At 44.0% G+C, this 27287-nt stretch overlaps 1 protein-coding gene across 18 annotated transcripts in view; it reads left to right on the top strand.

Annotated features, from left to right (window-relative positions):
- Positions 1-27287, top strand: part of LOC143144991 (disks large 1 tumor suppressor protein-like) — a 796996-nt gene that overhangs the window by 607483 nt on the left and 162226 nt on the right. For 15 of the 18 annotated variants that reach the window (XM_076307933.1, XM_076307928.1, XM_076307927.1 and 12 more), the window contains one exon: positions 3161-3196. The exons of the other annotated variants lie outside the window; for them this stretch is intronic. In XM_076307933.1, the coding sequence (XP_076164048.1) occupies positions 3161-3196 (36 nt within the window). The remainder of the gene's footprint in view (positions 1-3160; positions 3197-27287) is intronic. 18 annotated transcript variants of the gene reach the window in all.

The following is a 27287-nucleotide window of genomic DNA, read 5'->3' as shown; positions in this document are numbered from 1 at the left end:
GTGGTCTTATTTATCGTCCGTGATCGAGTTCCGGGATACGGGCCGTTTGATGCCCCGTGGAAAAAGCTTGTTCGGGACCATCGAGGGGGAACGACGAATGATACGTAATCGACGCGGTGCCTCTCGACGATTCGTGGACCTTTAGTTCGGTCGTATCGACAAACTTTGAATCGACCGATGGGAATCCTCGAGCGAACTATACGCGTACTTCCGTGAGACAGAGACGAGACTCGTTTCGCGTTTCGAAACTGGCAAGGAGAAAAAGAGACGATCAACGGTGAAAGGTTGAATTAGTTTCTATTTACCGTAGTTACTATTGCGTAGTTTTCTGCGTGATAAATGTCAATTTTCGTCGTTTCGTACACGGTAGATCGTATTAGAACAGGGACAGTAGAATCGATCAACGTTGTTCGTTGTCGGGTCACCGAGGATTCTTGAATTCTCGTTTTGAAAATCATCCGGCAGAAACGTTCGTACAGGGTACGTACGAAACAGTTTCATAAATATTTGAATAATATGGACTCGCGAACGATACACGCGCGATAAATTTCCCTTTCGAGCGATAGCGCCCCGAGGATTCGCTGGCGGTCGCGCGTACGCAACGCGCGCACAAATCGATTCAAGTTTCGATAAATTTCGATTAGAATTGGCCCCGCGGTGTAATAGAAGGGTCGGGTGGTGGGCGACGGGGAGAGGGGAACACGGGCGGTTGGAAAACCGATGGAAATGAGGGGCTGGTGATTCATTTCGATCATCTCGTCGAGTGGCTGCAACTGCGGCTTCTTCTCCCCCAACTGCCCACCCTTTCTTTCTCGCGGGGCGATAACGAGCCACATAACCTCGTTTTATCTTCTCCAACGTCCCAGGAACGGAAATCTTCCCCTCGTTGTTACGATCACTCGTTTCCGAGTTAAGGAATGAAATATTTCGGGCGGGATACCATTCGTCAAAACAAACGTCTCGAGGAAACCATTGCGAAAAAAGAAGGGGAGTTTGAATCGACGTGGTTCGATCTAACCGCGTGGATCGCGTAGTTCGAGTGCCTGGTGAAATGATCGATCTTTCGAATCGATGCGGATCGAAAGTTGGGAAATTGATTTTATAAAAAGTGGACTATCAAAAAACAAAAAAATGGGTACGAAAATTGAAGATCTCCTCGTGTAAAATAATCGATCTTACGAGGAATCTTTTCGAGATCAGTGTTTTTGGTGCGGATGACGAAAATTGATTTCGTTACACCTTCGCAGAACGATTTAATTAAACGCGTCTCGATTAAGCGGCCCTCCCAGCCGCAAAGCTCGGTTGATCTTTCGTTAACGAGCAAAAGCTGTGCTCGGTTTGTATCTGCGGGACGTTGCTGGCAGCCATTGACTAAACGGAGAAAAATAAATGCGCCTAAAGAAAAGAGGGAAAGTGTCGCGTATTTTCGGACTACAACGGCCTCAAATTCTCGAAACGAATAAAAACCACGCGGATAACGCGACTGTTCAATTTTCGACGATGTCGAATGGCAAGTTCACGATGTTTCGAAATTTGTCCACGTCGAAAGAGTTTCGCGACACGATCTTAAGATTCGTGAACGCGTAACAGTTTCTTCCGCAGAAATTTTCCAACGCTTCTCGACCGTTTCGCGCTCTCGCGTAAATTCGACACCGGAAAATAATTTCGTTCGGGCAAATGGATCGTCATTCCACTGGGGGAAACTTTCCTTTTTTTTTCCCCCGTCGCGGTCCACAGGGACGTTTCCTCGTTCGGAAAACTTACCATGTGCAAAATAGTTTCGAAATCTCGAGATCCTCGAGAGACCAGGGAACCACGTTTCGCGCTTGCCGCTTCTCGAACTATCGAGATTCCCTTTACGTATTCCATCGCGACGTGACTCGCTTCAAACTTCGCTCTGGGTGCGGGGCAAACGTCATTAAATTAAAACACGAATCGATTCGATCCGATTCGCGAGGGAAACGCGCCAGACGCACTGTCGAAAACTGCATTGAAAAATTAATTTTCTCCTACGAGGACATCGCCTCGTTGTTTTCAGTCACCGGGGATTATTCGATCGGGAGAGAATATTTACCATTCTTCGAGCCGATGGAAATACCGATATTTGGACATTTTTTACGACGATACGGAATGCTCGACAGGAACGTTCGATACACGTAGAAGAAGATACATTTCGAACGGTGTTCTGATAACTTTTTTAAGAAAATCTTAATTCACGTAGATTGTACAAACGTTCTGGTATCGTCGTGCTCGAATTTAGTCGCAGAGGATGAAACGGAGTCAGAATTGAACGTAATCGAAACGAAAGTAAATTCGACAGAGAAAACATTCACGCTTTTGGAGAAACAAATCGGTTATCGGGAATACACGATTCGAATTTCAAGATAATCTAGTAAAGAAATTTTCTGAGAAAATTTAACCATCGCGTTGGAAAACCTTTTTCGAGAGAAAGGCGTTTAGAGTTAAACAATTTGAGCGTTGGAACGTGCTCCACGGAGAACGTTGTCTTGGTTAATATTTCGAGGGTGATACTTTTGAAATTTTTAATTTTAAGGAAATCTAGAAAAAATTGAATTTTCAAAATTGTATAAAAAAGGAAACGATCCCCGTTAATGGAATCTGTGTACACTCGAGAGACTGGTACTCTCTGTGCATGCGTTAGCTCGTCGTTTTATTCGAATTACGAAAATTCGTTCCTTTTTTCAAAACACTGTCTCTAAACGTTGATCACAAGCTACAACTTCCGTAGTTTCCGACGTCGCGCTTCGATAAATTGTCGACGAAACAACACAAAACTCCTAACGATTTTATTAGACGGCCTCCTATTGCATCTCGATTTTTGTAACAAGTTCTGGCCGATAGAAGGGAACGTTTCTTTGAAGTAACGGCTTGTTTCGCAGCGTTCGAAGGGATGCGCACAGAAGAGGCTGCGTTCGATTCGATTATTGGGCACGTGGTAGTTCTCCGCGCCCTTGCATGCCCCCCCTCCGATGCGTGCAATCGCATGGCAGCATGATGTTACTCCTCCGAGAGTTCGTACCCTCGATGACGCGACGACCAGTCTTTGTCGAAGCATGAAGTTCCCTAGAAAGCAAACAAAAAAAATAAAGAATTCTACGGGGGTTTCTGGGTCTAATTTTCTGGGCACTCATTGTTGCAGGCACACACGCCCCTTCTTGCGGCTGACACGAGACACGTAAGTATTATAGAAAGACGTCCACGCGAAACAGCGTGCCATCTCCAACGAATTAAAACACCCATGACTCTATCTCGACTCTGAACAACCCGTGAATCTATCTTGCATTGTCCCTGTACCGATACGAACAGCGAACGTTTACAATTTGCAAACAACGATACGCAATGAATTTGACTTTATACGCAATAACACGAAACGACTTCGAAAGTCGTTTCCCCGCCTAATTATTCTTCGTTAACTTTAGCCATAATTTCGAGCTTCAAAGTGTACCGGTACAAAGTAAAGACAAGTAAAAGTATGAAGTACAGTAAAAGTTAATTTCTCGGATGAGAGTTCATTCATTTCGAGTAATTTTATTTCGAATTTCATTATTCGGTAACTCGTAATTCGGATGGGTCCTCGCGAAGATAATTCGAAAGAGGAACGAAACGAACGAAATGCATTTATGCAGTTTTGTGCACAAATGGTTACAATGTAGGTAATTGTAAATATTGAATAATAATCGGTGCGAAAGGTGAACGTGCACAATGGTACACACCTAACGTTATCCAGAACGTGGTATAGAAAAACTGAAAATAATATTTCTCGAAAATTATACAACAGTTTATCGAGTTTCCATTGTCAAAGAGTTAACGATTTATTTTCTTTTTTTTTTTTTTGCCTCTATTTTTGTTCACCGGGCAGGAGAGCGTTGTCTTTCGTGCGAAATATTTTTTTTTCTCCCGAATGCATGCGTTTGACGCAACTGTTCATTTCGGGCTGTCGAAAAATATTCATCGACGCGTTTTTCCCGACGCCATTGATCGCTAACGGTTCGAACAAATTCACGATTAAATATCGCTGGTAATCTCCCGCCGGAGACCCGGCGACAACCGTGCCATTAATTCCACAATTAGTCGCGTTACACGCTGCACTCTAATTCCTGCAAATTGCCCGCCCTTTTCGGCGCATCCGATATGTAAATAGGTGTTATATTTTTGGCCGCGCGTCGATTTCCAATTGCCCCCGATGCTGTCTTGGTATTTCACCGTTTCATTTTTCCGTGGATTTTCATCCGAATTATTGCACTCGAATCGATTACACTTCCCTATAAACGTATTAGGATACGGACGAAAAATAAAGCAACTCGTCAGTAGTTATCACGATTTTTTAGAATAATATCCACGTTATGATAAAAGTTTCGCCGAAAATTTAAATTTTCCTCTCGTCTCCGATAGCCGTCGCGTTTTCTTCTCACCGTCTTGATTAATTTCAATATTCGTCTTATTAACTTTTCTAACGTTCTGACAAAAGTGTTTTACGATGGATCGGTGTTTGGAAAGTATTTCATATCTCTAGAACTTTGTTATATTTTCGTTAAGCGAACGGATTACTTTCTTTCGACTATACCTGGCTCCGTAATATTCATCAGTGTCGTTTCTCCCATAAAACAGGAAAACGTACGCGAAAGTGTGCCACGATTGCAAGCAATTTTAAACATTATTCTACGTCGTAGAAATCTCGTTAAATTCAGAGTGCATCGTCGATCCAAAAAGGTCAAGAAACACTTGGACGGACCGCAAAACGTCCGAGTCTCCTCGTTCAAGGAAATTGATAACGTCTCGATGCGAAGAACATCGTTAATCGAATCCGTTTTTACGATTTCGACGATCAATTTCCACAAACTAACCTTCGAATGTCTAATTGCTACATAGATTTTCGTTCTCAAGGAGTTATTACCGGTGAAATGAAGTAAATCGATCAATCAACACGGAACACGCGACCGGTAATCATTTTCCCGCTAACTTGTGGTGAATTCGTTCGATTCGAATTTGCGTATACGAATGTGAAACGACTCGTCGTACTCTTGTCCCGAGAAGCAGACATCGATTTCGGGTTCGTCGTCTTGCGGAATTTCCACGGGAAAACGATGACGGAAAATTTCTTTTTGCCCTCGAGACATCGACGTTAACGATCACCGTACGTAACATTTTAAACAAACGACTTCGTACCGTTGCGCTGCTAACGAGTTATCGATCGAAGAAAGACGAACCTTTCATTGAGACTGTTACTTATTGGAAAATGCTCGTACAGGTACACCTTGCACAGCGAAAAAAGAGATTAAAATCCATTCGAAAGAAACGAAGAGAGAGAGATTGTTCGGTTTATCGTCTATTCTTGTTAATTAGTCGTTGTTGGCGTCAACGGTTGTAAATTAAAAACTAAAATAAATTTCGCGCGTTACGTTTACACTGTACGCGTCGATATCGACCAGCTCGAGGTAGTAAGATTCTCCTCTTTGTCTTGTTTGCTCGCGACCCTTAGGGTTCATCGTTTGTCGGTTCGCCTCGGTTATAGATCGTTCAAACGCCGAGACTGACCCTCGCTTTTCGCGAAACCCGACGTCCACGTTGTCTTTGGCAACCGGAACGAAAAGATTCATGGCGATCTTCGTTCGATTTGTTGGTTCGTTTGAAATTCAACGAAGACGGTACATACTTTACCCCTACCGGTGGATTGTAGCGGATGAAACGAGGGAGGATTGAAGAGGTTCGGGGGCGACGCGAGTGAATACCGAGCTCGCCAAATCGAGTAAATTCCGGCACTCCGATTCTTGTAACTTTCGGGCTGACCCTAACCATCGTCGATTATCTTTCTCGTTCGTTTCTACCTCTTCCTCACTACCCCGACCCTTCGTCGTCCCTTTCAGCCCCTTTTAGCGCGCTTTGAATCTCGACGAATTTAAATCCATTCGAAAGAAACGGAGAGAGAGTGTGTTTAGTTTATCACTTGTTCTTGGTAATTAATCGTTCGATTCGAGACGAAGACACGAATTTCGGTGGGAAAATACTCCGAAAGGAAACCAACCAGGAGCTCTTTACCACTGGAAATAAATATTATACCGCGAAACACTCCCACGAGAAAACACACCTCCGTTTCGCATTATACAGGCTCGTCGAAATCCTAATTCCATTAGGTTTTCGAATCCTCTGCCCCCTTTTGTTATCTCTCGCGCGCGCGTTATATAATATTTCGAAATTCTGTGAGAAATTTTTTTTTTCTTTTTCTTTTTGAGAGGGAAAGAATTTGTCGACAATGGATCAATAAATTTACTCGAACCGAATTTAAATCAAATTTTATCTCCCTCGCCGATCCTATTTTCTATGTTTGTATAACGGCGGAGAAAATATTAGCACTTTTATCCCCCGTTTGCGTTCATTAAATCACACTGTACGGTACAGTGGTCGATTTATCGACGAGAGCGGTAAAATACGTAATTGGAATCGAATTTTCGTTCACTTGATGAAAATGAAAATTTATACAAAGTTGGGTAAAATACGATTATTCGCTAGATTGTATTCCGTGCTCTGTACTCTATTCGTTTTCTCACTATCGTTATTGTTATGTGTCGTATTTTCACGAGAGTGTTATCGAAGGATTGGCGATGTTCTTCCGAGAGAAATGAGTCCAAACACGACGTTGTTCGGTCAATTTTTAAACGTTCGTAATTGGTACGTATTTGAGTAACGTTTAATTAAAAATAGTCTAAACGAAGTCACCATTGGACTCGTTTCCATCGGAAGAAGTTCGTCGATTTATTTATAATACTCGCGTAAAGATGCAATGAAAATTATGAGTTTTATTTCGCGTTAGATAAATATACAAATCGATTCGATTCAATTCGTAGTAAAAGTTTCTTTTACGGCTGGAAATAGTGTTCGAGAAAAATGCGTTTGAAAATCGGTCAAGTACGCGTACATTTACCTAACGACTGGAATTACGAATGCCGTTCCAGACTAGTGTTTTTGTACGCGATACAATGTCAGGGCTTGTTTGCTATCGATACTTACCTATTAGCACGTTCTCAAGGTGTACGGAAGACACTTTAAACGTCCGTAGCTGAATCCGTAATGCCAGTCATTAGGTGCACGCGTACTCGACCGGTTTCAAATGTCTTTTTCTTGGAAACGATGCCTTCGACACAATTTCACGTTAATTTAACCATTCGATTTATCAACGGATGAGAACCACGAGGAAAATAAAACGTAACACCTGTTAAAATATAAGCGAAAGGCGCGTAAATTCGTTGCATGGTGTTAAAATTGACAAAAGATCGCTCGTGAACATCGCGAGAGAACAGGAAAGGTTTAAAAATTCGCCAAGATTGTTTACATCGATAAAAATTCGACAGAGGCTTAAGAGGCCCTATATTTATCTTCAGTTACTTCCACATTTTATAAAAAGCAACTGCAAATTATTCGGGGTACCCAATTTTTTTTTAACACACTTCTACAACTGTATCATTCGCGAAATGCATTTCAGTTGCAAACTGGATCGCAATGCACGCGTGGTGCAATGCTCCGTAAAATGTAGTTTCTTGAGAAATATACATTTTCAAAGTACACCGTAGTAGCGTATTCTATTTTAATTATATTAAAATTCTATTTTAGAATTTTTTACATTATATTAAAATAGAAATAATAAAATTATATTAAAATAGAAATAATAAAATTATATTAAAATAGAAATAATAAAATTATATTAAAGTAGAACTAATAAAATTATATTAAAATAGAAATAATAAAATTATATTAAAATAGAAATCTCGAGCGCAATCTCTACTCGAAATCGTTGGATACGGTATCGAAACCGATACACAAATTCGATCGATATTTCTTCCATCTCGGAACGCACCACATTTCTCTCTCATTGGCGTTTCGCGTATTGCAACAACGAAGGGCCGTTTTGGCCGTTCGTAGGCAGGGAGAAGTCATTGGTGAACCGCGCGCAGTGGTTACCACGTGGTCCCTGCTCTTCGTGTCACTTCCTGCGCGTCCAGCCCCTGGAATTGCATTATGGTCGACCGGCATTATAACGGGACGCCATCGTATAAATCACAGGGAATGACGTTAGCCCACCGGTGTCCGTGCACGTCCCTCGGCCTTCGCGCAAATTACCGAGATTAGTTGTTAACGACGAATCACGAATCGGCTGGTCGATTACCCCTCGAGGGGTACCAATCGGCCCTTTGGTCGCGGTTAAATCGAAGGAAACGAATGTCACTTTGCGTTTCGACGTATTCACCGATGTCTCTATCGTCGTTGAAGCGGAACATTGCAACAAATTTTCTCCCTAACCAAGACGAGAAAGGGTTTGAAAAATGTAGGTGGATTGATTGAAAATCGCAATTATCGAGATCTCTGCTTCCGAAAAAGTAAATCTTGGCAACGAGCACTCTGATGCTACAGTGGATGATCAAATTTATTTATCATTTTTTTTTTTTTCGACAGTTTTCTTATATTTCCGGACCGTGGTGCAACAGTTGCATCACTGCGCGCGTTATCGCGTCTTCGGGACGAAGAGTTCGATCGAAATCAGTGACTCGGGCACGGAAGGTTAAACTATCGTTTTATCGACGCACAGTAGCCCATTACCAGCTCTTTTTGCGCGTGTACACGGTCACGGTTGCAGAAACTACCGAACGAATTAATATTAATAGTCTTTCCCCTACGGCGGAATGTTGATCGCAATAATGCTCTCGAGCGAGAAAATAACACATTTCTCTGTATCCTTTCGCCCGTATCGTTAGCAATAACAACACGTTCTTGGAACTTTTATCGGGCACGTTATTAATTAACAAGGGCGATTATAATTGCATTCGTTCGCGTAAATAAACAGGTATGCTCCCGTGAACTTATTTACGATGGTCGTTATCGCGAGCGCGATTCCACGAGGCTCTTTTCCCCCCTTGTTCTTCGTTGGTAAATAAATTGCCGCATTATTGTTAATTCGCACGGATCATCGATAGCGTAAATTCAACGTTGCAACGATATTTACTATCGATCTTATCGCGTTTGGCGTTACACTCTTCCAACGAGACCCAGTGAGGAATATCGAAAGTAATGTGTAGGGTCGGGCTGGTTCGTCCGTTATTCAAGTTTTCGCTTTGCAATTTAATCGCGAAATTGTCGATTAATAGCGGACATTACGCGGGCCAATCGATCGGAAATGTTTGCTTTGGAATTAGAACAGCCCGCAACTTGAACCTGCCGCGCAAGCAAATAGCTGTATTCCCGCAAGTGCATCAACTTCGCCTGACAAATAGTGCGTCGCGCGTCCCGATGCACCGAGATGCACTTTGCGCGATATTCCAAGAACCGATAGAAACGGGCAAAATTCTTGCTGAACGCAAGAAATTGACGATTTATTTTATTCGAACCACGAACGTGTAGAAAAGTAACGAATAAAAAATCGAGTTTGAATATTTGGCTATTTACATATAGTGGAATTCATTTTCGATACATATTATATTAACGAAAGGAATTCTCGTGTTTACGAAAACGCGTATCAACTTAATTCGTGGATATTGAATGCGTTCGTTACGACGAACGCAGACGACGAAATAAATTGTTACTCGATATCTAAATCGATGTCTCCGATTCGACTATCGCTCGATAAGGAGACATCGCGGTGTTCTCGCGAAGCAATAAGCTTAATCGTTCTCTTAAATCGCATTCAATTTATCTCGCGCCTAAGTACGAGTATTAGTTGGGTATTACTGAGCACGTATGTATTACCAACTACTTCGCAAAAAACACGCAATTTATCATTCGTTGGCCTTGGTGTTCGAAGATCGATAGATAAGTATATACATTTCCGTCATCTATCGATCATTTTAGCATTAATTGATAAATTAGCGTCACACACCGCGCGCGAGTAAATGCTCGCTTCTAATTGCTGCGGGATCGAGATTCTCGAAATGCATTTCTCTTTCTCGCTAATTTCTCTTTCTCGTTTGCGTCGAAATTACACCTACCGATTTCCTATGTAAACAAATTCAATTTTTTTTATCAACGAACAACCGTCATAAAATTATCGATCGAATCGGTTGCGAAGAGGATTCGGTATCTTTATTCTTTGCGGAAAGATGCGTTCGTCGGCAAATTGGGAAGCAAACAAAAATATCGAGTATTGTACAATACAATCGGTAATACTGGAAGATAAATAAGAATATTTGATATTGTACAATTGGAAGTACTGGAAGACAAATAAAAATATTGGACACCGTGTAATTGGAATTACTGGAAGATAAATACAAATATTGGATATTGTACGATTGTAAACATTGGAATATACTTGGTGAATAACCATCGAGCGTTAAACGGATCGAAAGGGCGCGTAAAAGGGTAATACGGTTTGTTTAACTCCGTTTCGGTGATCCGTCCCCTTCGTCGAGACTTTTAAAAAGCAGCTAACAATTCCGGCCAATTTATCTCGGGGAACTCACTCGGCGAGGCTACGGTAGCTGGGTGGTACGGGTCGGTCGTTCGAAGGAAAGATAAAGTCCGAGGGGACTTTGTTCCGCGTCGCTTCGCCTTTTAAACTACCTAACCGTGGAATTTTTGTCCGGTGCTTGAAAAATGACTCGATTCGGGGGCAACTTCCCACGCTTGCTTCACGAGGGCTCATTTCCATTTTATTTGTACCGCTCGACGGTTAAGTCGCGATTGATTTACGATCGGCGGGAGTTCGGGCTCGGTTTCTTCGCGGTTTAACGATATCAGCTTTTAATTTTCTCCGCGAGACCGTGAGCGAGATCGTATCTGGAGCTGGTCCCGGTGAACGGGGTGGTAGGGATGGATATCCCGTAAGAGCCAATTTTCTTTATCTCTCTCTTTTCTCTCCCTTTCTCTCTCTCTCTCTCTCTCTCGCTTCCTTTCTCTCTGTCTCTCGCCTAAGTTTCGAACGTTCTTGCTTACGCGGCTCGTCCGCGAATCGGCTGTCTGGTTTCCAATTTGCGAGCCACGGACCGATACAAGAAATCTCCGTGCGAGAGCATCGTACCCTCCGAGCGAGCTGCGGAAAATTGGGACGGATACCGAACGAAAGCGACAACGACGTCGTCGTCGTCGCTTCGTCGAGCGTCCCCACCGACGACGACGACGACGACGACGACGACGACGACGTATTACGTCGAGCCGTCAGCGTTACTTAAACGCGAACGCGAACACACTCTGCTGTTCTTCCGTTTTAAAGGTTTTGCGATACGATGGAACGGATCGGAAAATTTCGTTCGCGTCGACGATTCTTTTCGCTTCGAGCCGAACGAAAATTGCGAACGACCGTGACGCGACGGGAAATTGTCTATAAAATATCAGAGAGAACGTTGGATCCTTTCGAGGATAATTTCTGGGAAAAGCAACCTTTTCTCGTCGAGTAATTTTAAAGAAAATCTATCTTCCCAAGAAGCTTAAACGATCCGTTCGTTACTTCATCAGTTATCATTTTTCGTGTTTATTCTTAGTTTCCATCGCTCTTTCGTCAATTACCGCGCTCCTATTCTATCGTTCTGATCGCGTTGTTTTCGATGCTAAGTTTAAACAACAAAGCACAGCTCCCGGCCGAGATAATTTTTACGTAATCGTGTAATTATTACTTCGACGCGTCGCGTGCGCGTTCCTCTAATTTCCTTAACAAGCTCGTTCGAATAATAATACTTCCTGCGAGGAAAATTCACCAGCCCACGGATACTTCTACTCCCACGATAGCGAGTATCTTCGATAGCCATCGTCTTGCTTCGCTGGTCTCTAAACTTCGAGATCGATTACCGAGCGAGACAAGCACATTCCGCGAACATATTATTTTTCGCACCCGCGTTGAAAATCGATATTTCATTTCATTTCTCGGGGAAACGATACCATCGATGCAGTTTCTGTACCCCCTTGGGTAGCTCCAAAATATCACCAAGACAGAAATTACGAATCGTTGCAACCGTCACTCTGACTCCCCGTTGTCGTTCTCCTCCTCGCCAATCCCGAAAGCCTATTTACCATAATGTCGTATATCGGTGACAGAGGCCCGATAGCTGCTCGGGGTTCGTCCCCGATAGCGAGAGTAGACCGAGTGGGACCCTCGGTCGTTGTAACCCCGTGGATCGTGGCCATTGCGAGCACGAGAGGGCTAAAATCGTAAAATTCTCGGGCGTAAACCGTGAACGGTACGTGCCACGGTGGAATGGAGTTCCTCGTTCGATCGTTCGGAGGAAGATCTCTTGTCGTTCGTCCGATAGAAAACCGAGAACCGATAGAGCGAACCGGGGTGGACCGAGCTACGTTCCATCGGGTTAAAACGCAGCGCAGTAAACTTTCGGACGAGAATTACCAGCCGGAAGTGTCCTGGGACGTTTCCACGAGTGGAAATCGCGCGTGCTCGTTTCCACGGATTTTCTCCATTTTTCCCGCCAACTTGCTCAACCTGCGCGCTCCTTTCCCCGCGAACGAAACGATCGAGCAGTGAAACGCATAGAGATCGTGGAACCCCGATATTTCCGATCCGATCTAATTGAAACGTTTTCGGTTGGGGTGGACAATCGAAATAAATCTTTGATCGTTTATACAGAAGATTTAAAAAATTTTTATATAAAAGACTTAGAAAATTTTACGGCTTTCATCTTGTCGGTATGTGTACACTGTAGGGAAATTAAGGATTGGTTAATTCCGAGCGGAAATATTATCGATACTCGAATCGCTGTAACTTTGGGAAGAAAAATGGTAGGATTGTGTGTCTAGGCTCGTTTTGAAGGGGGAAGTGGAGAGTTTCTCCACTGGATACTATTTTCTCGAAGATGTTTTCGTAGTCGGATACAGGCCGGGAGAGCGAAGAGGATTTTCGTAGAATTCCTCCGAGTTTGAGAAATTCCACGAGGTTCGGTAAATTTTTCTCGTGGTTCGCTTCGGAACGAGTACGAAGGCGGAAGTCTCCCCTTTGCAACGAGCCATTGAAAGTTGGTGTAGGATTTTTCCTCCCCGAATTATCGCATTTCGAAGGAAAAGTGTGCCGTTCGAGGTATACTGCGATGAGGTTGCACGGTTGGATCTCTATCTCGTGTATATATGTTTGATATTTTTCTTTTGCGTCGAAGGGCGTTCCCAGGGACGAGAAAGTAAGAAGCTTTTCTCTTTAAAATGGACTTAGCTACGCTGCTGTAGGATTTTTTTCTCACGAACGATTTTTCGATGGAAAATTGGTCAATTTTAACTTGAATTTCTCGCGAGAATGATACACTTGTGCCTCGATCGATGATGTTTGGTTGTTTTCTATAAAACGCGGGAGTAACGAACAACAACGAGCTCGGTGTACGATTTTTCGGTGGAGAATTAATTAATTCTAATTTAAATTTATCGCGAGAATAGGTACAGTTGTAAAAGTACGTTGAAAGAAAAAAAGTTAAAGGCGCCTCGATCGGTGGCGTCTGGTTATTTTCTAGAAAACGTGGAAGTAACGAACAACAACGAGCTCGGTGTACGATTTTTCGGTGGAGAATTAATTAATTCTAATTTAAATTTATCGCGAGAATAGGTAGAGTTGTAAAAGTACGTTGAAAGAAAAAAAGTTACAGGCGCCTCGATCGGTGGCGTCTGGTTATTTTCTAGAAAACGTGTAAGTAACGAACAGTAAGCGCGGGATATTTCGAGTCCGGGGCAAGTGGCCCGTTTGCCCGGTGCTAAGGGCGGTACTGTGGACGAGATCCGGGGATATTCGAAACGCCCCGTAGCATGAATTTCACCCCCTGCGTACAGTGTTCGGCGAATTTCGCCATCGCGTGAACCGGTTGAAGGGTTAATCCCCCTGGATTTCCTGGCTTCTGGAATATACGGACGTAAAATCGATGACGAAGTCATTAAACGCGATCCACCCGGTGTAAGCAGTATGCTCCGACACGAACGTGATGGCGGGGAAACTTTTACGCTGCGATTCGGTAGTTCGAATTGTTACCAAGACAGAAATACGCTAAGGATAGTGCCGCGCGAGTTTCCTCCTCCAATTAGATAAATGATGAAAGCACGGAAAACGTAAACCGAGTTAGATAACTTTTGTCTCAGTTTTCCGGTTGAGTTCATTCGAGATAGATCGTAAACCTTCATTTTCAAAGACTTACGGATGTTTCTATTGTTTTATTATTCTCGATATTGGGAAAACATTTTTTCGTGTTTCGATCAGTCGTCGTGGGTATATTCGTAACGAGTTATTTTCTTGAATTTTTCGATTCGTGAACGTACTTTCGGAACGATCGTAAATTAGGTACGAATCTATAAATGTAAAATTAAAATTGTATTCTTACGTGTACGTATGCACGAAATATGCAAGAAGTAATATAATACGCAGAACGTTTGCACGAGAAATAATAGATACGTAGGTACACGAGAAACGCCAAACGGCGGTTATCATCGCGTTCGATCGGAGAAACAGGGAAATGGCCAACGAGATAAAATAGGAGCGATATTAACGCTAACACGATACGAGGAATTGTAAATTTATTCCAAAGTTGTAGTACACGTCAGCGTGCCATCGCTAAAGATTGCCCCGGTCTAGAAAAATTCGAGTCCGCATTATGCCGGTCACGTACACCTGGTTTTCTTTCGGATTTCACCCTTCCAATCGCCTCTCGTATCCACGTTTCTCGCCGCTGAAAAAGGGGTTGTCAAACGGTGTTTCCATCCTCCTTCCGCGAGCGAAATCTCCGAGTAGACTCGTTCGCCGGATTACATGGGAAAACAAGCGATAGACGGTAATGGGGACCGAGAGAACCGAACCGATTTCGCGCGATCGACAGTCTTTACGTTCACTGTGTACGAGAAACTTCGAATCCTTCGTCCGTATTTGGTATCGACGCGATGGACGAGGTGCAGAATGCTTTTCCTTGGAATTCGGTTCACCGAAGACGAACAAATATCTCGATGAGCGACAACGTGCCCGGTTACGCAGGATCACTTAGACGATCAATTACCAAACGCGTTAACGAGAACGAAAATAGTCTAGGAAAAAATAACTCTTCCATTTGAAACGTGTATCTCGAGACAGTAGAACAACTTGAAGAACATCGGTGAAAAAATTGATTCCTGGACGATCAATTACACGAACGAAACGCAACTGTGCAGTTCTTAAAAACCCCGAGTTTTTGTAAAAACTCAAAATTTTCGACAAAAGTAAACACACGAAAAGTAAAACGTTGGAAAGTTCTAATTGATCTTCAGAAATGGAGGAGAGTCTTTCGTATATAGCGGTGCATAATTTATTAGGGTATTTGGTCCTAAATAGTTATAAATTGACGTCAAAGTTTAAAAGAGTGCCGCTGTGTGCAGTTTCTCTGCATTATTTTTGTACGTTTACGAAAGGTTCTTTAGCTAAGACGAGATTAGTCGAGTTACTCGCAGTGAATTTATTTTATGTAAGTTTTATACATTTTTAGAAGTTACAAAAGTTTTCAATATCGTAACGTAATATTCTAAATTCGCAGCCAATTAGCTCGATATTACCCGCGACGAATAATTATCGTTCGTCGCGAGTAATACCGATTACCAGGTCTCACCACGCGGAGGTTGCTGCGAGCGGAGACCCGGAGAGAGATAGATGGAATCAAAGTTCCATCGATCTCCCTCGACACGCATTACAATCGAAGTTACCAAATCGAGAAGATGGAAGGAATGAAAATTCCTTCGATCTCCTCGTTTAGTTCTGCCAAGCAATTACATTGCGGAAAAAATTAGGCAAAATTGGGAAAGACGCGACGCGTACCGTGTAGTTGGTCCTACTAGGTCGGTCCCGTATCCCCTCGGTGGGCCCGATTCGAGAGGAAACGAACGACGCCATCCACTCCCCTAGAGGAGTGCCCCGTTTCTCCACCTTTACGATGAGAGGGTCTTATTTTGGAGGCTTTCGCAGGGACCAGCAAAAATGCCTGCTCCTGTGCTCGCAACATGCCCCCTCTAGAAGCGGACGCACCAGGAGAGACGGCGATCGACCGTTCGGACCACCTACACGGCCGGTCACTTGCTTATGCAACAAGCAGAGGTGACCGGACTGAGGAACGAGGATGCGAGCAAAATTAAGCTAAAGATTGGATAATTGCTTGGCAGAGCACAGATACTCGTACATGGTAGCCTTAAAACTAACTTAGTTTAAACTTAAAATTAACGATCCCACGGAGTATGCGATGAAGCAGTCCTCTTTGTTCTCCGTTTTCTAAAATATCTACCTAAAGGAACCAAATTGATAAATATTAAACAAGTCAAGGGACGATCAAAAAATAAACATGGGAAACAAATATAATACAAATTAAAATCACGGAATGAATACAGGTATGTCGGAATAAGCAATACAAATGAAGCAGACAAAAAAATAGAACAATACAAAAAAAAATTAGTTAACGGTGGTCAGTCCCGGTTATCGAGAGGACAACCGGCGGCCATGGCTGTCCGTGGAGGGTCAAAGTACCTAAAATAGAGAGATCCGTCCACCTCGGAGCCGCAACCTGAAATGAAATTTTTGACAACCGACAACTCTTTATATACCCATCACAAGGTCACTGATCGTTACTTCGATTGTCTTTGTTCGATCTAACCGAATATTTCAACAAATTGATGGCTTTTAAGCCATTATTTATACTAGGACATTGTTAATAATTGTTTAAACTATGGTCCTACGGCGGTTGTTAATAATTATGATAAATAAACATCAAGATATCACGAATATTTACGCATGTGCCGTACATTGATGTTACAATCTTATTTATGCGTTATAAATTATTGGTTTGCATACAGAAATTAATTTGGATCGAGATTCGAAGTAAAGAAAGACAGGTTTCTTAACGTTTTAAAGCATGGAAAGTATTAATTGTCTATTGGATGTATTAATTTAGCATTTAATTCTGATAATTTACACGATACACGATACGTGGAAGTTGTATGTAATAAATGCTAAATGGAACGGTCAATTATCAAACCGCGTTTAAAAGACAGAAAATAATCTAGGAAAAAATAACTCTTCCACGGTTACGATTCTCGAAATTGCCGATTCTACGAAATGATACGTTTTTACGCAAAGAATACAGCCTATTTGCATCTGTCTGGTGCGTCTCGAGTCTCCGGCAGAATTCTCGACGCAATGAATCGAGACAACTGTTGCCTCGCAAGTTTAGATGTATAATACTTGGAAAAAACAGCGTATCCAAATATTGTGCAACTTTTCGACGCACGTAGTTCCGTATTTCGGTGCAGGCAATATCGTAAACCATCTACGGAACAATCGTAACGCCAGATGCGTTCAGTTTCTAGAATTTTCCAATTCCATGTCCTGGAAACTGACCTTCCGTGTCCAGTAATTTCTTACACCAAACGACTTTCCCTTATTCCGTGCACGAAATTAAAAAGTTACTTACAGATACCTTCGAACCAGTTTATTATGGACCATCGTCAAATATCGCATATTCTTCCGACAAATCACACTACCACAGTGTATTCCATCCGAGGGTAAATCCGCCTCATCGTGGTTCTCTTGCATAGATTAGTCGCAGAGCTAATGACATACTCGTAGACATATTCGTAGTGACTTAATTTACAATAGTCGTATTCGCGATGGTCTAATTTGTAATAACGTATTCGTGGTAATCTAAGTTGTAATATGTTCGTAGCAGTCTAACTTGCAGAAAACGTAGTGTATTCGAAGCTGTCACACGTTACACCAGAGTGTCGAACAACCTCGCAACTCGTTAACCGAAACGATGCTCGACCTTTGTCGAAAATGGCGATATACCTACCGAACCTTAGCAGGCAGTATTTTCAGGTACTTCTCTTTAGTCCTGGAAAAACTTTCCAATTCGTGTTTTCTCTAACAGACGCGCGAGTACATTACTCAATGATGGCGCGTTCTCTTAGATCGAAAGGGTCGCTATCGATGTACGAAAGTTCTTTGTAAAGTACTGCAAGTACTTGTTTGCAAGTTTCTTGCAAAAGTATTGCAAGAAACGATCAAATCTACGATGGTTGTCGCGCGAGATTATATCGCGAGAAAAATACTGAACAGACCGAAGCCGCGTTAGCTCGAATCGGAAATCGTCTCGACAGTCAACCGATGGAGAACATTAGCGATTCAATGTCGATCGATCGAGCAGAGGCGATAAATCGTACGGATACGTTATCGTTATCTGTAGAAGAGCCACCATTCGTGCGTAAACTTTGAAACGAACCATTGAAAAAGTTGGAATAACTTTCCCACGAAATCCTATATAGGAATCGCTAGTTTTCAACGATCAATTTTATTCTATCCCTCGATCGAGTTTCCGTAACGCAAATTGTTTTTCCTCTCGAAGAAGATTGTGCGACGTGTCGTTTAGAAACATCGATTGTATTGTACATAAATACCGGTACCAGTACGTCGCAGATTTTGCTATGTACGAGCAAAGTGTATCTGTCTACGTACAGGCTACCTATTTATCTCGATACAGTGGAATCTCTCGCGATAGACTCTCGTGAAAAAATTCTTTACACCGTAGTAACAAGCTCCTCTGTTCGAACAATTTCTTGTATCTTCGATTTCTACCTATGTACAACCGTGTCGCGATAAAACGGATTTTTTAAATTTAATTTAGAGAATAGAAAAGACAAGTGTGCATCACTTGGCACCGAATAAATACTGTGGAATAATTTATCAAACGATATTTAATTAATACCTTGACAATAGTTACATAAGAGTGACTATGATACAACTCTCTGCAACGCTTCGCTATTTCCACACTCAACACTCTCGATTCACCACTGTCTTTCCTTCCGAAAAGAGGAAAGGCCCTTTCCCTCGCTCCCATCACACTCTCTCTCTCTCGAAATCCTCACCCGTTGCTCGCCACATTTCGCTAACCGTACACTCGAACCATCCATCGTCAACTTTCGTTACGTTGGGGCTGTTTCCTCTTTTATTACCCTCTTCGAGGCAAGATCGTTAAAAGTACGTTCTCACGGAGCTAGGTTTTCCAAAAGCTGCTCCACTCTGAAACATACGACACCGCGATACAATCCATTCGTCGATTACGTTCTCCCGCGAGAAATCGTAACTAATAGCCGTTAGAAACGCGCGATCGTCCGCTGGCAATTGCTTCGAAGTTAGCCCGTGATAAAGGAACGAAGCTCACCGACCGAGAAATATAGATATATTGGATTCGATCCGGGAGTTTCGCGAACTTCCCAGAGGGTTAAATGGCGTTCTTCGAGATTCTACCGAATAATTATCCGACCGGTGGAAACTTCGCCGTAGCTCGTATCTTGTACACGAACGTTCGTTGCAAAACGTTGGGCAGGAAATTGGCGTTGCTCGCGAGTTCCGCGACTTCGTATCCTCTAGATTTCGCAGTTTATTCCGCGCGAACGTAACGTCGCGGGGTTTCGTGGATTAGCCCGTCAAAGTGTCTCCTAAGAAATCGTCTGCTCGCGTTCAGCTCCCCGAGCAGTGATTTGCCGGTTATGTTCAACTTCGTTGAACGAGAAGAGGAAGTTCCACGCGTTACCGTCCTCGTGTGCCTCGCGAATCGCGAACTGGCCGGTCGTGCGTCTAACCGCGGTGCAATCGAGCCGAAATAACGAGAGATTCGAAGGGACGTTACTCTCCCGATTAAACCGGGAAACGTAACGCGTCGACGACTCCTCTCGAAAATTTCAGCGTACATCCAGTGTCGCGAGATGAAGCTGTTGCGCACCGCGTTCGGAGAAATTACTTCGCGCGTAATTTTAATCGCGAGCGGGTCGCGTTGACGCACCATCGCGTACGACGATTGAACGTAAGAGCGAATCGAGTCCGTACAGCGTACGAACATGCCGAACCAGAGATAGAAGTCCATCGACGAAACAATGCGCGCACAGAACGCGAAATCGTAACCGTTGGAAACGTGTACTTCGGTCGCGATAAATCGGCTCGCGACGCGAATTTAATTACGCTCGTTTAACGAATCGACGACGATATTAAAGGACTTTCTCGCGCGACCTCTTCGCCGTGCGATTTAATACCGCGATTAAGATGTTCGGGATGACACCTCGCGGCAAGAATTTCGCGTCGAGTTCGCGCGGCTCGCGACGTGTAATTAATTCACCGCGACGTATCTCGCGCGTCGCGTTCGCGGTGAACGTTTCGTTGGTCTCGTTGTTGCACCCGCCCGCGATGCCTTTCGAATTTCTCGAGAATCGATTAACACCGACCGAATCGATAATAACGCACCGACGGACGTAGGAAGAAAGGATTCCCTTCTTGCATCGATCACGATTCTCCAACGATCTGATCCGATTTCAATCGACCCTCTCGAAACAACTCGAATTATTTTCGAACATTCCCTTCGTTGGTACTGCGATCATTGTTCAGTTGGCAAGCGGTTACCACGAATCTCCGTCAATTCTTTTCTTTTCGCTCTTCTCTCTTCCATTTAGAACAGTACACGCCTCTAGCGAAGTGCGTTTCATTCTTCGCGCGGTTGTACGAACTTGGCAAGTCTCTCGAAAACGGAGCACCGTATCGAAGAATACTGTATCGAACTTGCTCATTTTTTCACACGGAATCGTCTCCGCGTGTATCAAAATTCCCGCTCCATCTTGCACACGACCGCCACGTTCGAAAGCCCGTTTCGTTCCAGACACCGTATCGAAACCGTCCCTTTCTTTTTTCGCGCGCGAAGGCAAGCCTTCGGGATCAGAACTCTCGAACGATACCAACGGCCGAACAAATGGAATATTCGCGGTGAATTTAACGCACGGTCGTCTAGGGAGAGACCGCGGTTTCGTTGAATTTCGACGGACCGGTCGCATCGAAGTCGAGCGTAATATTTCCGAGAGTAACGCGTATATTTCGCGCGGAGGTACCAGTTGCTCGAATCTCGCGAAATTTCGTTTCGAAATACACCGTTCGTCGGTGTAGACGCAGAATTTTGGTATCGGTCGTGGTCTCGAGGCGCGAATCGTGGCAACGATAATCAGATTCACGGCGGAATTACTCGTTGGAACTGTGCGGCAACGGTGAAAAGAAAAATTAAATGCGAGAGAGAGAGGGAGAGGAAACGTTGCAAATTGAAAAAACAGAGCCGCGTCGTAAACCGCGACCGTTAAACGCAAGAATACACACACGGGCGCGCGCGCGCGAGCGTAATTTCCTCTTCCCGAATTAACACGCGCCGCGTAACATCGGCAATAGGTACGCGCTGTTTCCTTCTCGTTTTCCTCTCCGCGCAGTGTTCGTTCTGTATTTTTTTCCGTTCGACGAACACACACGCGCGCACGCAACGGGCCACGGTACAATTTCCCTCCCTTTTAAAGCGTCAAAGCCGCACCGTCGTGCGATTCGCTTATTTTTATTTGCGGTGTTCGCTTTTTTCGCACGGCTGGGAACTCCGCGCGCGGCTAACATCCGCGGAGAAACACCGTTAACGAATATTTATACCATTGTCGCGTATACGGTGCGCGTGTCGCGGCAAAGGAAAGGGTTTTTTCCCGCGCTCGATTTTTTTACTTGCTCCGAAAAAACGGAGAGACCGCGTAGTAATCCAGAAATACGTGTCCACGCTTCCGGTGGACGAATCTACGCGCCCGAGCGAGGAAAATGTATCTCGCGAACGGACGTCCTGTGTACATTAGTTTTCGAGTTACGAATGATCGAGGGAATTGTTCAAAGTGTTTACTGGGTTTCTCGAAATTTTATTTCACGGTCGTTTAAAATCCATGGCGACAGCTAACGGAATTAACGATCTACACGTTCGACGGAAGGTAACAATGTAGTGTGCGCAACCGAGAAGTTGTCCTCTGGAAGAAATCGAGAATCGTATCCGGTCGAACGATTCGATCGGTCTTCGAAGTCTTAGAACCGAGTAAAAGTTGCTCAACATTGTTCATGTTCCTCTATCACATAGTACTATATTCCCTTTGAAGGTATACTCTGGTAATTCGCTGTTGAAAAATCGATTCTTTTCTCTACACTCTGGACATTTTCTTACGCGATCGTTCGTAACTCGAAATGCATAGTCGTAGAGACGGTACGTTCACGGAGCATTTATGCACGGACACGTACCTTCGAATCGCCCTGTGCACACGGAGAAGAAAACCGCTCCGTAGAGGAGGAATCGTTAGATTCGGCGCGGCACGGTTTTCATTAGCGGGATTCTAAACGATCGAAAGTTTTTTCGCGCGGCGAGCTCTTCCCGATTCCGTCCCCTTCGGTTCGCTGTAATTTTTGTCTTATTTCTTTCCGCGTTGCGGGTTCCCCGGGGGCGGAGAGGGATTAAAATGGAAATCGGAGCGACGAGACGACCGGTCGGAGCACGATGGCAATTCGTGGGACAATAGCTTCGCACCGAAAGTTCACCGTGGGAAGTTACCGAACGTCGATGCCAAAAGTCGTTAGGGCGGAATTATATCGGTCGATCGAGACGGTGCTCTCGAGCGAGCCATCTTCTTGCAAAGGGTGCTCGAGTTTTCGTTTCTCGTTAGCGTCGCGTCGACATCGCGCGGAATTCCAGTCGGCGATTTTCCCGCGACTCGTACCGTTTCCGCTGCATTACGCACCATCGATCGGAGCTTGCGAAAGTCGACGTTTCTCACCGTACAGGATTCACCTAACATTCGCGCGTAACGCGTGTTCGCTTGCGTGTAGTTTAATCTTGGATAGCTCTTAAAAGTGCAATTCTGGTGCAAGTAGAGTCTCTCCGCGAGAAGAACGCCGAGTGTTCTCATCCCCACTCCGATTGACCAGCTCCCCCACCATCGCGCGTCGTGTCGCTATTGGCCAAGAACAGCGGCCAACTGCGACGCGGCGCGCGATGGTGGGGGAGTAGACCGTTAACCGGAGTGGGATTTGAAACACTCGTTTGCCTTCTTCTCGAGGACGAACAGTACACGCGTGCTTTCGAGGACGCGTAACAGTTTTACAATGCTTCAAAAATTACGTACGAATATATTGAAGGGTGCTTATTAGTGACCGGTGCTCTCTAAACTTACGTTTTTGTAAAGGGCGTACGAGAAACTAATACTTTCGCATAACATTACCACTGTTAGCGATACCGTAAAGTAACAACTACACCGACAAATTATCCGATCTTTCGTTTTGCGTTTCGAACGAACGAACGTCGAGGACCCCCTTAAGTTTTCATCGAGACTGATAAGCTTTCGGAAGCGATTTCTGGTAAACTTTCGTCCATTCGCGTATCATCGACGAGAATATTTACGATCGTGACGATCGGTCGATCGAAAATAGAAATTTCAACGGCTTGGTCGCGCGTCGTTGCGTCACGTTCGGAGCACAGGGTAGCTTTCGAAAGTGGTACGCGACAAAAACTTTAACGACCGTTGGAAGCCTAATCGGGCTGCGCTGTAATCGGCGCGTTAACTGCTACGGGCGCGTGGAATCTAGAGTTTCGTAAACGTTGCACGGGAAATTTTTATTTCGCGCGTACAATGCGCGTTGACGGTATACCTATCGGCCATTATCGCGCAAGAAAGAACTCTCGACCCTTCTTCTGCAACACGGTTCATTCGTTCCGTGTTGTACTTACCGGAACCGTGTTGACCCATTTGCGTCTTTTTCGTCTTCTTTCTCGATTGAAAAAAAATCTGCTCCGTGTATTTTAGCGAAAAATCGAGGCAATGCCCCAAATGTGGAATAGAGAATTGTAAAAACGCGATTCAACCGTGTTTTCGTGTCCTCGGCCGCCACTATTCGCGCGTAGTACGAATAAACGTGTATATACGCTCTGGTGATAATAGCCAGGAATATCGCGCGTGTGCACGCTAATGATGCAAATGGATCGAGCGAAACCTGGACAGTAGGATGGAACAAAACGAAACATTCGTGCTGCACAAAGGTCGTCCAAGTTTGTTAAAACAAGTTTATTAATATTTTGTAACAGGAGGACCGTCGCGATTTTCGCACCGTGTTGCGAAAGAGGTCGAGTGTATCTCCATTATTCGATGAAATTCGTTACTTCGTTATTAGGATTTATAATAAATTCCGTTATTCTTCGTCTAGAGGAATACGTGTATACATATGTACACGTGTGGATGTATACATTTCGAATGTATCGTAAAACTCGCGTTCTCCGCGAAGCTCGTCTACTCTTTTCTTAGTAAACTCGAATATCGCGGTATCGAGATATTTTCGAGGGAAAGTTAAAGGAACGGTGCCTTTTCAATTTTTCTCCGCGTTTCGAAACGTCCATCCGTTATTTTTCTAAATCTCCGCTATAAATTTGCAACGACTCTCGAAAAATCGTACATCGTTCGCCACAGGAACGCCAAAGGCGGACACGAATTTTCAAAAGTACCGGACGGTAGTATCCTATTAAAATCGTGAAGAGCTCTTAGCTCTCATCGATCGTGGAAGATTCATACGGGGGATGTGTCCTCGCGACGAACCGAAGCGGTTATAAATTTTACGAGAAACAAGCAATAAAACACGAGACGCGAACAAATAAAAAGCTGTCAACGGCAGAGGCCCGCGCGGTTTAATTCTTCGTTTTTAAAGCCGTACACTCGGCGCCGTTTAAATTATTATTCTTCGCGGGCCGCTCGGCCAAGCCTTTTTCACCCCGCCCAACCAACCAACCAACCAACCCCACGGAACCGTTTCCAGGCTTTCGTCCATTTACGTACGTCGCCACGTTCGTCGAAAAACTTTTTGTCCCTGCCTGCTTAATTTACCTCCGGTCGTGCTCCCCCCTCTTTCGCGTCTACTCGCGTTTCTTAATTGATCTATGAATAAATTAGCCCCTCGGATCCGCGGGAAAAGCGTCGCCGCGGTGGCGGCGTCGTCGTCGTCGTCGTCGTCGTCGTCGTCGTCGTCGGCTTAATCTTTATTTATGCATCGGGCAATGGGCTGCTCCGCGAAATTTCGTCCAATTTAAATTAATTAAAGCGGTTCCGACCGAGCTCCAGAATCCACCGTCGGGAGGGATTTTCCTTCTCGAATCGGTGCTTCCTTTTTTTCTTTTTTCTTTTTTTTCCCAAGCACCTTATATATCGCGGAACGACCACCGGTAGTGTGTACCGAGCCGATCGAAAATTCAACTCGTTGAATCCGCGAACGATCGATTTCTTTGGTCGAACCGCGGCGAGAACGAACGGGTGACCTTTTATTTAGAATTTCGCCACGTTGGAACGATTTACAAGTTGTTAATTCCGCGATACGTCGAACGCTCGGGTCCATTCTCTCGTCGCGTTCGGGCCATCGTCTACATTTATTATTGCGAGAGATTCGTCGCTCTCGTTCGATGGTGCAACACGGCCAGAGATAACTGTCGTTCGAAATAACGTAAATGAATAAAGTATTCTAGAATCTTTTCCATTTTTCGAACGGAGAATTTCAATTTTATTCGTCGAAAACTTTCTCCGGATCGACTCGATTCTTTCGACGATATTTCATTACCTACGACGCGAACTTGTCCGCGAATTTTTTCATCGGGAAGCACTTCTAACAAGGAATCGAATTTCTCTCGTAACCCCGTGGACGAACCGAAATTATTTTTTAGAATCGAACGTTCGATTCTCCGCGATACCTATCGATCGCCGAACGAAAGGAACTATCGAGACATAGATGAAAAAGTTGAAAGCGATCTTAAAAACTTACGTAAGAAAAGACGCGGAAAAAATGAAATCTCATCTCGAAGGTTCTCCGGAATCTTATCTGTGATAGCAAAAAATTTTTATTTGTCCGCCGGTTGAAAAATTGAGTCGGTTAAAATCGAGACGGTTTACCCAGCGACTACCGTTTCTGATTTAAAACGTTCACAAATATTCTATCGTTGTGTTTCTTTATCCGAACGAAATATCCGAGAAAATCGTAGAGAATGTTGTACCGTTTGATGGAATCGATTCGAAGTATTTCGCGTGAAATTCGAATAAAATCGTCGGTTTTATTTCGTCGCGTTCCAAACGAACCGTGGAAAAGATCGTTCTTTTAAACTTTATCTCGCGAAATCAGCAGCTCGGGCGTTATTTCAAACGGCACTTATCTTTGGACACACTGTACACGACCCGGTGGTTCGTGTCTACAAGTGTGTTTAATTTGTGAAACTCGACTAGGCCGGGGATTTACTATCGGTAGCCGCGTTGTCTGAATCCGATGTTCCGTCGCTCGTAAATTATACCGATAGTTGAAACACGCGTGAAGCCCAGGAATCCATGATCCAATACCCTGAACGGAATTCGGAGCAAAGGATACGTGGGATGCCACGGGACAAGTAACCGGGTCTTCTCTGCGTCAGCGTTTATTCGAGATCGGATATTCGTAGAGTAGCAATTTTCCAAGGTCGTATCGAGGTCACCTTGCGTTTCATTAGCGAAACGTGTACGTTTATTTCGGGACGTAAAACTGCATGGTAAATTTATCGAACTCTACGGTAACCTTCGAACGCTCCAAAATCACGGAAGGTAACCAATTGTTTCGACTCTTTGACCGTTCTTGAATCTGAGCTCACTTTTTGGGTCACTTTCGCGGTACAAATGATAGCACAGACGTGCCACAATCTCTCCTTCGAGATTGATCCGTTTGCTCTGCCTACGATGAAAATCAACAGGAATGACGCAATTTAACGACAAACTTCTTCGTCTCGCTCGTGACGCGCTATTTACGAAAAAGAAAGTCATCCTACGGAAATGAAATATAGCACACCTGTGCTGTCGTTTCGTTCGAGACCGTACCGAAGCAAAGGTGTATCTCAAGGGGCACATCGCTCCGAGACGTTAAAAGATAGCTAAATTTTGCGAATTTTTTTCTTCCAAGTAACTACTAAACGAAAAATGTAGCCTTTCTCAACGAATACGAATACAACTTTGAGTTGACATGACATTCTACACACTTCGAACTTGAAGAAAATAAGGAAGAAGATTCGATTTTTTTGTTTACTATCGGTAGCCGGCCTTGTCGAGTTTCACAAATTAAACACGTCAGACTGGTGTCCTTTCTCAACCTACTCTCTTCGATCTCGAAGAGAGACCGATCTTCTCTATCGGATAAAGAGACACGAAAACAGCTGGAACGAAACCGACGTAGCTGGACAAAGTAGGAAAAAGTAAGAATAATTACTTTCTTGACGAAAGAAAAGAACTTGATCGAATCCAATTTAAATTCGAATGAAAAACTAACGAAGAAGAATCGCGTTGCGTTCTCCATTTGTCGCACTCTCGTAATATGTTTCGCGCGAACACTCGTCTCGGTTTCCTCGTGGTTACATCGTGCGACTCTTCCTCTGGAAAAATGGTTTCGCGATCAACGTCAGTTCGTTGAACGAAACGCTAACCATCGAGCAGACCTTTGT

This window comes from Ptiloglossa arizonensis, chromosome 3, assembly GCF_051014685.1.
Source record: "Ptiloglossa arizonensis isolate GNS036 chromosome 3, iyPtiAriz1_principal, whole genome shotgun sequence".
In the NCBI taxonomy this organism is placed as follows: Eukaryota; Metazoa; Arthropoda; class Insecta; order Hymenoptera; family Colletidae; genus Ptiloglossa; species Ptiloglossa arizonensis.
The sequence above is the reverse complement of the archived record's forward strand: the minus strand, read 5'-3'. Positions and strand labels throughout refer to the sequence as shown.